Source organism: Melopsittacus undulatus, chromosome 9 (genome assembly GCF_012275295.1).
Source record: "Melopsittacus undulatus isolate bMelUnd1 chromosome 9, bMelUnd1.mat.Z, whole genome shotgun sequence".
NCBI lineage: Eukaryota > Metazoa > Chordata > Aves > Psittaciformes > Psittaculidae > Melopsittacus > Melopsittacus undulatus.
In genome coordinates this window covers 28,193,488-28,206,922 of record NC_047535.1, presented here as the reverse complement: position 1 = coordinate 28,206,922, position 13,435 = coordinate 28,193,488, and the positions used below count along the sequence as shown (strand labels likewise).

The following is a 13,435-nucleotide window of genomic DNA, read 5'->3' as shown; positions in this document are numbered from 1 at the left end:
GTGGCTGGTGCAGTGCTGTGTTTTGACTTCTGGGCTGGGAACAGTTGTTTGATAGCGAGCATGTTTTGAGGGTGTTTTTGTTCAGGGCCTTTTCTGAGCACGTGCTCTGCCGGGGAGGAGGGGAGGCCTGGAGGAAGGAGAGACAGGACACCTGACCCAGGCTAGCCAATGAGGTATTCCATACCATAGCACGTCATACACAGGATGTAACTGGGAGAGGGCCGGAGGGCGTGGAGCGCTGGGGGGAAATGGAGAAGGTACCACGCGGTGTTCAGCCGGGCAGGGTGGAGTGAGTTATGGGTCGGTAGCTGGTGAGGTGTTGTATTCTCTTCACTTGTTGTTTGCTTTATCATTATTATTTGTGGTAGTAGTAGCAGTAGTGATTTGTGTTATACCTTAGCTATTAAACCATTCGTATCTCAATCCGTGGGGGCCTCATTCTTTGGATTTTCCTTCCTAACTCTCCGGCAGTCGGGGGAGCGAGGGGGGGGGAGTGAGTGAGCGAACTGTGCAGATTTGGTTTAAACCATGACACAACCGAACCACACAGCTTGGTGTCATCGGCAAACTTGCTGAGGGCACGCTCAATCCCACTGTCCATGTCACCAACAAAGATGTTGAACAAGACCTGTCCCAACACTGATCCCTGAGGGACACCACTCATTACTGGTCTCCAGGTGCACATTGAACCATTGACCACAACTCTTTGCGTGTGGCCATCCAGCCAGTTCTTTATCCACCGAGTGGTCCAACTATCAAATTGATGTCTCTCCAATCTAGAGACAAGGATGTTGTGTGGGACAGTGTGGAACACTTTGCACAAGGACAGGTAGATGACATCAGCTGCTCTATCCCTATTCATCAGTTCCGTAGGTCCATCATAGAAGGCCAAATATATGAAGGACTGGTAAAGAAAAAAAAGTGCTTAACCGAGTCTTTCTGAAGTCAATTTGCTAACTACTTAATACACTTTTAAGGACCTGTTTTCTTACAGTGTTTTATTCATGTTTAATAGAGTTCGCTATTATTAAGTTCAAATGTTTTCAATTAAGAAAGAAGTGCAGCCCTCTGGATAATATTGCAAGCATGCAGATAGCTGGCAATTAAAGTTTTCTGCACATGTAACTGCACTCAAACAATCCTGAAGAAATTGTCTGAACCTAGAGGAATGCAAATGTCATTATATATGAAAAGAAATCCTTTAAACAGGTTTTGTCAATCTAGCGAAAGTTTTAAGCATTTAATAAAAATATCAGAAGGGGAGGATATGCAGAAAGAGAAGGTAAACTTTTAATTACTAAATGAAATACTAATTTTAGACAAATTTATGAGTATTGCAAAATTACTTTTACATCAAAAATTTCTCCTAAATTACAGAGTGAACTTAATTTCAAATTCTATTTTCAGATGTTCTCTTTGAAAATTGGCTGAGACAATACAAAATTTGAGAAGAGGCTGTTCTGTAGTGGGCATCTCAAACTACAAAATAAATAGTCCAAACTATTCCTCCTTTCTTACAAGAATTTATTGTACACAATGTTTAGCATAGAAAATTGCTATGACATTTGTTCTCCTTTCTGAATATGGTGTTTCTAGAGTGAGACCATAACATGTAAAGAAAACAGGATGGCAACTTGAGATAAGCTTGGGGAGGGAGAAACAAATGTTTTGAATTGTTTTGTAAAACTTACAAAAATCTATAGAATGGTAGAATAGTTAGGGTTGGAAAGCACTTTAAGATCATCTAGTTCCAACCCTGCCATGGGAGACATCTTTCTTCATAGCTGTAACAGAAAAGGCAAGCAGGCTTGGACAATGTGTTTTATTTAATGAAAAGAGGAGAAAACATGTTATTTCAATGATTAGTGATTTTATTCTGCATAGCACTGGTTCATGCTGCCATTTTAATGCTGCATGCTAATTACTTCATGTATGAGGCAAGAAAGTTAAGCTGAAGCTTCTCTTACAATAACCAAATAAATACAGGACATCAGTATCTTCAGTAAGATCAATAACAGTTATAGCAGCTGTAGATCTGGTAGAATACTAATACAGCAAAGCAGTCTTTCCAGTGTAACATAGCAAGCTTCATGTGAGGTGAACAAATAACTAATAGTAACTGAGCTAATAACTTACATTCAGTAAGTGTCTAGGGAAAACATCCTGCATTATTTTAGAATTAAACATGGTAGTAATAATGTATTCAGGATTGAAGCATAGACCTAAAAAGCCACAGATACAAAAGGGGTGGCAGCTGTGCTGACAGCTTCTGTCATGATCTTATACCTTGTACAAAGAGGCAGACTACATAGTGCCAAAAAATAGCCTCTGAGTGCCTTTTTTTTTTTTTTTCTAGTGAAAGTGAGCACTTTGTGTGTGAAATGCTAAGCAACATATGTAAAAATCTAGGATATATACATGCCTTATTGTACTGGTTCCTTAAAATAAGAAGAATCAATGCCCAGTGTCTAACATCTTCTGTGGGCTGTATATGTCATACCTCTGTGGAGCTGAATAATTGAGCCTATATGATATTTATTGATCACTTGCACATATCCATGAGTGTTTTGAAAAACAAAAGTCCTGTTTGTGTGATGTCATAACCTGAAAGTATTAAATGTTGCTGTACTGTTTATCTTAAAGTAAATTATTTTAGTTCATACACTAGCAAGTTACCAAAATAACTTTTAAAATTTAGTGCTGACATGTGTTGTTTTCCAGAGAAATTTTATGCCATACTTGACAAATAACTGTTATGTTGCTGGTGTTTATGGCACTATGATAACTGTGTGATCAGGTTTGTTTCAAGATTTGCATTTGATGCTTAAGCATAGCTGCTGGGTTTTTGAACTTCTGAAATCCTGCTTTTAGCTTCTGGTTTTAATTGCAGTAGAACAGCAACTTCACCAAACACCCAGGATTCAAACTGTTTTCCATAACAGTGTTTGTATTCTTCCTTCTGTAATTGCGTCTAAATACGTTTGATCTTCATAGCTGAGCAGGAATCTGTTAACTAATCTTTTCTAATAAACATTTTGTTTCTCTGTAAGTATTGCAGCTTCTAGAAGATTCCCCACGAGATTCTCCAGTATATTTCTTTTATTCCTATATTCTGTTCAGTGAGCCTGTCTATATTGTTGACTACTCCATTTTATTTCACAGGAGTACGACTGGAAAAGCTACCAGTCAAATAGACTCAGTTCATCTGAACTACAGATGCTGGCTAGCATGAAGAGACAGCAAAGTGAAGAATCGGGGGATACTACGATTTCCCATGAGCTGAGTGCATCACAGATAGATAACTGCAATGTTAGCCTAAGTACAAGCAGTGAAGATACAGCAAATTGGAACTCTTGTTTCCCGCCAGTAAGTCTAATGCCACAGTATTTTCTTTATATAGTTTCTGTCAATTCTGAGACTCAAAGATCTTGAATATCAACATGTGTTTGAGTAGCTTTGAAATTCAAGATACCATTACCAAATGTTTTTAGAGCTTAGCAAGTAAAACCTGCAACCAAAACACATGCACTTCCAGCAGGTCCTGTAGTACCACCATGGACAAAGAGCGAACCTGTTACAGATATCCCTTTCTAGAATCCTGAATAATGATGTAGGCTGTGCAGCTTGTAAAGTAGTGGCTGACGACCTGCAGGTGTGTGGTATAGTACCTAAAGATATTTCCGAAGTGAATGAAGCCCAGATATACCAGTCAGCAACTACATTACAGTGTGCGTAATGGAAAATAATTCCTTCTCACCATGATAAAGTCTTATTACTGAAAAGATAACTGTTGAAAGCACTGAAGGAGAAGAACAGCAGCAAAAAGCTGCAGTAGTTCTGAGCTTTTAGTGTGTGATCCTTCTGTATTTCACACCTTGTATCCTTATTTGTCCTGGTACTACAAAGCAGTACAAAATCACACAGGCTGCACTATGTGACAGAGTACTGTTATAAGAAGCAGAGTATTTGTTACAGTCCACAGAAGAGTATTGAATGTATGAAATCACAGAATAACATTTCAGCAGCTATATAAAGGTGCTTGCAGAAGCTGCTGTAAAACTAGATAAACTCATACTGCATTTATATCTCAGCAACATAGTTCTTATTTTACTGTAGGTGAAACAATAATAAACAATGAATGTGGCTTAAGTAAAGCACACAACACAACTCTCAGAGGAAAATTCGATGTTAGAAGAGTAAACACTGTTGTGTTGTCCCAGTATAAACTGTTGCAGAGTAATTGCTCTAAAGTTTTAGGTGGAAATTACCGCCAGGGATCTACAGGGACCAAATAGAGGCCTGTATAGCAGCTGTCTTCCATAGTGAATGATCAACACAGCATATGAACTTTATGGTATACTGGTAAATGAAGGTTTCAAATTAGATGTATTGCCAAGTGGGTAATTGCACAAATAAGAACTTAGTGTACAGAGTAATGTTTTGCAGGATATCAAAGAAAGATTAGTTGGTTTGAATTATTTGACATATGTCAACAACACACACATAGTTGTAGTTTCATTATTTCCACTATGTTTTCTTAGTGCTTACTAACAGACTCCAACATGGTATGAATCTGCAAGACTGGACAAATGGAACTCAAATAGAGAATAGCAGTCTCATTAATTTTTGAGTGGTTTAATTACAAGGAAATTGATAAAAATATTTAGACATGTGAGGTTTGGTTAATACAAATTAGATTACTAAACCGAAATGGACATTTAAGGTGAAATATACTGCTGCAGTATTTAGTGAAGCATAATGTGATTGCAAAGACAGTTCTTTGATATTACTGTCTTAATCATATTCTGTAACTTCAGACGAATAGCATCAACCTAAAAAAGAGCTTAGATGTAATAATTTAGTAATTTAATTTGTAATTTAATATAGCTGTAGTTTTTCATAATAGTCCTTTGTGGCCATCTCTCTGTATGTAAATCAAGTGTAAAAGGCAACATATTTGTCTTTGAGAAGTTTTTCAAATTTCATTCAGTTGACTGAAGTGTTGGTGTGTCTTATACATGCAGCCTTGTCAGGCTTCTACTCTGTATTTTGCAAGGTTGGCACTGAGGTTTTATGATGTAATGTAGAAGCTCCTTTCCAGGAAGAGATCATTTAGAAAGAAAACTTAATCTTTCTCAGATAAGGACTAACCATTTAGTCCCTTTCTACAACAAAGGTTGCTGGAATTCAGCTTCTGCAGTCTTCCCTACCTCACTTTGTGCAAAGGGACTCCCTTTACCAGCACAGTGTTGGTTATTCCACAGTACCTGTTGTGATTCACTTCATATTTTCCTTTCTGAGATAGCTGCCATGGCACCAGCTATTCATAGATGTGGTACGGGTTTTTGGACTATGGACCTGTGTGCTTAACACTCCTTGATTTATCTCTGTTCCAGTATTTGGAAAGCAGCAGAATATTCACGTGAGGATGATAATCCACTTTCTAGACCTTTATTATTTAAAAAGGTCATAAACAGTTTTTCTTAGGGAAGGTGATTATTTAATCACCCCAAGTTGTTCTAACACAGAAGCTTTAGAAGAGCAGCTGGGAACATTTTTGGTACGTTGATGTTAAATTTCAGTATATTTTGGTATGCTTATAACATTTCAGAAGACTTTGAGAATAATGATAGCGATGCCCGTATTTAAATGAAAGATAAAGCTTAGAATAAAAAGAGATTAAATTTTAGGTCAATGATCTTTAGTACAACCGTCACTTGTTTCAAGAGAATTTGCAAATGATCTAAAATTCCAAAGTAAGATGGAAAAAAGTGTGTATATATAATATATATCTAGCCATCTTCCAGGGACATAGGCAAATTATTTTAGTAGTGTAGTATATATAGAATAGAATAGAAACAGAAGTGTTCCTCGTATTGTAGTTTGAGAAATTAAGGACAGCTTGAAATTCTTGTCATGATTAAACTTTCATGCTTACATATGTTTCCAGGTTGTATCTTTGTGATTATTTAAACCAGTAGTATCTACTGCTTTCTCTTATGTTCTTCAAAGATAAGTAAGGAATATTTTTATTCAAATTTTCATTCATTTTGTACATTTTTGTCTCTTAGTGGAATCTATGGCAACAGCACCACCAGAAGGCAGCTTTTTGTCTATCATTTTGAAATACCTGTGAAGTTTTGCAAGGCAGGGCAGGATATAATCATGTTAGATAGTGACCTTATGTATGGAAGTAATATTTTACATATATAAAACACATTTTTACTGAGTTTATTTTTTCATCCCTTGCCATTGCTTCTCTGATTTCCAGATTTATTGAAAATTCTCATGTTTCTGAGTTTAATGAGTCTAAGAAACCCTTCTGAATGTAAAGACACATAGATCAGTCATATTGCTTAGTTGCAGTTAGAACATATGTCCTTAAACAACTGTAAAACAGATATACTGAAACTGGATTTTTCATGCTATGAGAACTAAATATAGGCTGCTAGGAGAGCTGAATATAGGCTACCAGGAGAAATACAAGCTGTTTAGCAACTGTGTAAATTATGACAGCCAAAAGCAATAAAACAGCTTTCGATATTATACATTATCCAGCAGACCTGCAAGTTATAAATATAAGAAACTTTTATTTTAAAATGGATTTACTTCAAAGAATAATTGTAAGTCCTTGTAAAATGGGGGGAGGAAGAGGAGAGCACATTTCCAAATCAATATCTGTATGTAGAACTAAGTATTTTTAAAGACTTTGAGTGTGTCTTACCTGAATATTTTCCGAAATCTGAAGGTGTATGAAATTCTATGTTAGCTTTGCAACAATATGCAAAACAGAGTTCTGTATACTGCAGAGTATAATGTGAAGTTTATACCCACAAATACGCACATTAACCAAGAAAATTTGCCAACCTGATAAAATATTTCTGCTTAGATGCCTTGTTTTATTCTAGAGATCCAGTAAGACCTTCCTGTCCTGTCAGGGTATTGGCCTATTCAGTTTCTTGGATAGCTGTTTCCATACTTCAGAGACCACTTCAGATTTACAAGAACCATTCTGGAGATCATATGTAAGAGATTTCAGGATATCTTACTACATTTGGTCCCTGATTCTCAGCCAGAAATGCAAAAGAGAAGGATTCTCATAGATACATAGATTCTCACTGATACATCCTAGAAGCTTCCAGTGGTATAATGTTGCATTAGCAGACTCTGGCATACATTCAGTACTAAGACCTTTCTTTTGAGTAAGGAGTACTAACAGAAAAGAAAGATTACTTGTTACTCAAGCAGCTTCCTAAGTATAAATTCCAATCATATAATCCTTGACCTGCAAGACATTTGAAAGAGTTCTTCCTGGTTCATACTTGATTTGTGGAAAGTTTTCAGGTTTCCTTTACAATGGTGGAGAAAGGAAAGCCACTTCACACAGAAATGGTTTGGCAGAACTGAAGTCTGACAGACAAGAATAGTGATATTTAAACCCAGAATTATTCCAACTAAGAGCTCAGTTTGACAACCCCTGGAGGGATCTGTTCACATCAAGTCAAATTGCAAAACTGGAGCAGACTATTCCTTACTATGAAATAAGACTGCAAGTTATTTAGACAGATATTCTGGTTCACAGACTGACTAATTCACTTTCTGTTTCATTCTCAGTCTTCCACTAGCCGTCATTTGGGAACTGCACTACCCACCACCAGGCAGTGACTCATATTTGGCAGTAATTAGGATGTCATTCATCCTGTACATACGTTTTACAACATCCTTCCGCACTTCCTGAAATCATGAGAAGATACAAATTTTTATATTGATTTCTGTAAAAAAAGCCAATTGCTTTCATAGTGCTTAGTGTTTATTTTTAGCATTTCATGTACTAAGTCGTAAAAGTCTTGTTAATGTATGCTTGTATTTTCATTTCTTTTGCACTTGCTTCAGTGATTTGTTTAGAGCTGCTTTTGAGGTGTGTGACAATGGGCAGGGGGGTGTCTTCTGGAAGCAGTACAAAATATGCTGAGAAAATACATTTCTCAACATTAGAATTCTTGAATTTTTGTACCAGTTTATGAATATTGATCTTTCTTCCAAGTAATGTTTTAATGCCATAAACCAAAGATAGTTTGAAACCTTTGGTGTGGGGAGTGAAGGTGATAAGATTTGCATGAAAAAGTTTGGGAATGAGCTCTGAGGCCTTGGTGCTTGACAAGCCCTGCAGTGATGAGTTGGGGCATTGAAGGCCAGGGAAGGTCGATAAACAAGCCTTGGGGGGATGGGCCAGTATGTAGCTGTGGCTGGAGTCTCAGTTGAGGATGTGAGGTTTGTGAGAGGGTCTGCAGCATTGTGATTGGACTATTTACCTGGAGAGTTTACCTGGAGAGGAGCCAATGAGATTGAATACTGTATGCATGTGAAGGTTGGGAAAGTAATGAAAAGGGGGATAAAAAGGGCTTGATTGTAATAAAGTTGGATTTGAGTCTTGATTTGTATTTGAGTCTCCTCATCGACTTGAGTCCCTGTCGTGAAATGCCACACTTGGGGGCACATTCCTAACAATGAATAGGTAACATTTGCAGACTGTAGAAAATTATGATCTTTCATATGAATGTTCATACAGTCCACATTATCTATTCTTGAATAGCTGAATCCAGGTATCATGTTGGCAATGCCATAGGGAATCATATCTGCTTCAGCAAATTTCATTTGGAACTGCTTAGGTTACTGTTACTGGTACTTCTGAGGAGAGAGGAGCCAGGCCTGCCAGCCCTGTTAGCTCTGTCTCAGTGTTGTCTCATCTTAAGAATGGTTGGTTCTGCACAGATCCTACTAAGTGTTCCTGCACTGTGCTTTCTATACACCTACAGTCCAGATTTTCCTATCAGACAGGACTTTGCTACCCTCTCTTTCTGAAGCTTCCTGATTCAGCCTCAGCACTCACAGACAGTAGAGAAATGACCATTCCACATGGATAAGAATCATCTGTTACACTGTACTTTTGCACAGTTAGAATCTGAATATCCATTTTAAATTTCCCAGGTAAGGAAAAAGGCTGTAAAATTCTAGTATCAGAAGCTGCAAATGTGTATGCTTATAAAAGATCTCTTGCATACTTCTAAACATGCTGAAAGAATATTTGCAGAGTCATTTTCTCACTATTATTTCTTGTTTTCCGTAGCCCACCAGTCAGGAGCATCACTATCAGAAAGAAATGATCCGGCTTTCTCACTCCAACCCACGGTAAGATTACATTTATAGCCTGGGTGGTAAGGATTCAGTTAGAGTGTCCTGAATATTAAATGTGACATTCTTTGATTTAATCTTAAATCACTTTAAGAGGGCTTTACTATTGCTCATTTCAGTCATTGTCTGCATTATGTCTGTGATGTCCTGGAATGCAGAACTGAATTCTGCATGTTTTGGATGTACCACTGTGTATTTAATGTAACTGACACAAGCCTTGCTGCTACAACTGCTTTGATGCATGATTCAGCAAATCTTCCTCATCTGACATACATACACTCTCTTTCTTTCTCCCTCACTCCCTCTCTGCTTTGAAGGCTTAGAAATAGAATTCTGTATGTGACTGTAGGTGTCAGGGAATCCATTTGTTACAGAAGATTTTAATGTTACTTATTTAGATAGGGTTTTTTTAATAGATAGCCAGTCAGGAGAGGGTGTTACGACACTGTGGGGTAGTACAAATTGATCCTGTGTACAGCATAGTTTGGCTGTCAGGTTTTTAGCTTGTTCTGTTTTGTTTGGAATCAGCAAGAAGATCCCTGTGACTTTGAGGCAAAATGAAGACAAGGGGAGAGGGTGGCTAGGGAGAAATAATCAGATTGAGATGATCAAAATTAATTGCCCGCTTCCAGGTGGAACCCTAACATCACTTGTCAATCACAGCGTGAATAAGAGGTGTACTTATTTTTAAAAGCAGATGGATTTAACTCGGTGCTATTAATGTTGATTTTGCTTGTCCAGGTTTTAAATGGACAATGTATGTGTGTTGAGAGGGATAGGAGCAGATGACATTTCAGATACTTCTTTAGCTTTTATCAATGGTATGAAGTGTTTTCTGACAGCACAGTGCAGTCAGTTGTGCAGAATAATACACATTTTTCCTCCCACAGATGTGTTCAGTCACTTATTTCCCTTGCCATCAATTTTTTTATGGATTTAAAATATTCTTGTTAGATTTTATGAAGTGAACACTATGAAAATTGCCATGCAAGTTCTTCCAGGTACATCAGTTACTGCAACGTGCAGCTATAGGCTTCCTAGTACACACAATACATTACTTGAGTTAAAATATAATCCTGGATTCCCACCCCCTTGCACATGTAAATCAAAGTGTTTATGTTGGTATAGAAAACCTCTCTGCCTTGGGTGCTGGTTATCAAAGGAACTGTCTCTGTCCTTAAGAACTGTTACAGTGGATGAAGTGAACGGAGACACAGCTATAGTCCTTAGAGTAAGGTATCAGATACCTTGAGGCTGACACTTTGGACTCTGATTCCGGAATCAGTTTCATAATTCTGATGGCATTAGAATCGCCTGTATTTTAGTGCAAGCTGCATCGTTTGTCTCTTTCTGCCCATATATTGGTTGAGTCAAGTTTTATTAAGTTATTTTTATGCATGTGCTAAAGCAATTTGGTACTCAGTGCATTTTATATATGGAAAACCAGAATAAATACCGTTATCCGTAGAAATAAAGCTTTCCATCATGTCAAGTTAATGTGATAAACAATGAAAACCTGTATTTCCATGTAATGAAATTTAAAAGAGAATGGTATAAATTACAACTTAGTTCTCATGCTATTTTAGTCTGGCACACATGGTAGACTTTAATTTCTCTAGAAATCATTTGCAAGAAATGCAGGCAAAGTATTAGTACGATACCTGACTTGCAAGTGCCTCGTAAATTCAGTAGCCTTTGTGAACAGCCAGAAAAACATTATTGAGCTGTAAATACAGAAGATGCCAAAATTATGAGGTCAGTTTGCATCATGATATAAAAACTGGAGATGATATGACTTGAATATCATTATTCACATAATTACCTTTCATTTATAATGGAGAACTCTGTAATGTTTTTCACAGGGGGGTGTACCTAAGCAAGAGGGAGATAATTAATTTTAATGGTAATTTATAAGTTGGCTCCTAAACTGTTTTCAAAGCCAGTTTTAACAAGTCATGTATGAGCAAGTGGAAAATGTCTAAATCTTTGTAAGCTTACTACAGTAGTGTAGAACAATGCACAGTGCACAGAATATTTCAAAAATGTATGTATCTCATGTAGATGAGTGGCTATAAATGCCATGGAATTAAGAAAATTACTTGCTTATGTGCACTTACTGAACCAACAAATAGTTTGTTGAAAGGAGTGATACAGAATTTGACAGGTCTAAAGTGACTTTAAAAAGTGTAATAGTGATATATTCTAGGAAATGAAAAGAGAGCAGTGTGGAAGCTATTGTCCAGTAAATGTAGTTTCTGTCCATAATAAGATAAAAGAACAAGCCAGGAAAGAAAGCACCTGTGAAGATAATAGAAATGCAGTCAATAAAAAGACCCAGCTAGACTCATTTTCGATTGGCTCTGCTGAGGAACAGTCATAAATCTGCCAAGAATATTGCTACTGCAACACAAATTATCTCCACATCACACTGCTCTGCAAGGTGTAGAACCAGTTAATGAAAGGAGACAGGCTGACTGAGGAGGCTGCAGAGCCAGATGAGGAAGATGATGTGCAGCATTTCAAGCCTTAGCTATGTACTTCCCACTGAGTGATGTGCTGTATGGTCCTAGCTGAACTTCAGAATTGCTCTCTTCTCTCCAAATAGGAAGCTGTAATTATCTGTGTTACTTCTTCCTCCAGTGCAGGGACTGGAAATTGTGAATTCCTGCTTAGCAAGCATTTGTCCTCCTAAATAATTGTGTGTCATAGAAGGTTTGGAAGCTTCTTCAAAAGAAATGTTAAAGTCAATATGGTAGAGGAATTTCAGCTATACTGAACTGTAAAATGTAGAGCTGCTCTCTGAAAAAGATCACTCGAGCCTAATCTCATGAATAGATTTTCTCAACTTCCACAGATGCTTTCCAAAAAATGTATTTCTGATAAAAGCTGATTTTTCTGTCTTTGAGGTTTTGTTTTTTTTTTTTAATACATAGAAACCTGTCTATGTAATCATTGCCTCACAAGATCCTCTCTTCGTATCCTACTTAACTCTTCCCAAGCTACCAAATAAAATGTATTCCTCTGAAGTTCTATCAGCTGTTCCCCAGTAACTACACAAGTAAGACACAAGTATTTCAACGTTTCTTGGCCGTCCTTTCACAAGAATTTTATTTTACTTAAGTAATATCATACAAAATGTACACAGCCAAATTTTCAGTTAGTTTTCCCAGACCTTTAACTCTGTTGTGGGCACAGAGCCACATGGAAGTGTGATACAATTCAGGATGTCATTTTGCCTAGATTTGTTTTATCTATTAAAAGTGCCACCACTGTGCTGTGGTTTAAGTCCTTTGTAGCTCTGCACTTGTGGATGTAATATAAAATTTCTTCTATCTATAATTGGCTGATATGGGCCCACAGTCATTGACAAATGGTTGATAGTCACTGTCCTCGTTTTGCATGCGCTTAGTACAGGCTGACTAAAGCAAGCTGCTTATCATTGTAACCTACATGTGTTACATTGGACTGATCATAATGTCTTCTTTTTTTTTTTTAATAAAGGTATCTCTCCAATTATGGTAAATGTTAAAAGATTGAGATTTATCATCACTAAAGAAAGGTTTCACTGATGTGGAGATGAAGTCTTTGAGGAGGACAGCAACTATAAACTTTACAGAAAAAGCTGTTATATCTTCACAAGAAAAGAGCAGTGCCCATATCCTTAATTACTACTTTATCAAACAGTGTGATTTTCCTTTCTATTATAATGATATGCATGCACAGTAGTTCAGATAATGTATCATGTTCCTTTAATTTTTTTCAAACTTGATTATTGTTAAATTTCTGGTATATTAGTTAAATATACCAAACACCCCTTTCTATGCATCTAACTATTCCATTGATTTTTAGGAAGTAACTTATTTCTTTAACTTTGTTTAAGAGTTTCTAACGGAGAAGTCTTTTTCTAGAACCTACTGTTGCCATGAAGAGTGCTATTACCATGGAACCTTAAATTTGGATAATTTATCAATGATTCCAGCACAAAAACACATCCACTACAAACCTGCAAGTATTAAAAAGTATGTTCACCTTTGAGACCACCATTGAAGTACTCTCATCCCTCCCCTGGTGAAAACTAGACATTCCAATAGCTGCCTCATGTGGTGTTATACTGTTAAGAGATTTGGTAAAATTAAGCTCCCCTATGAAACTGTGCAGTTAAGAGAAGGATGGGAGAGATAACATTTATTTGCACTGCAGCAGAACTTTCTCCAACATGCATCCTGTGAAATTCAGACATGAA

The 13,435-nt window shown here is 37.0% G+C and overlaps 1 protein-coding gene across 1 annotated transcript in view; it reads left to right on the top strand.

Moving 5' to 3' along the window:
- CFAP20DC (CFAP20 domain containing) overlaps positions 1–13,435 on the top strand; it is a 261,784-nt gene that overhangs the window by 237,507 nt on the left and 10,842 nt on the right. The window contains 2 exon segments of the mRNA XM_034066195.1: positions 3,163–3,366; positions 9,128–9,189. Of these exon segments, the coding sequence (XP_033922086.1) occupies positions 3,163–3,366; positions 9,128–9,189 (266 nt within the window).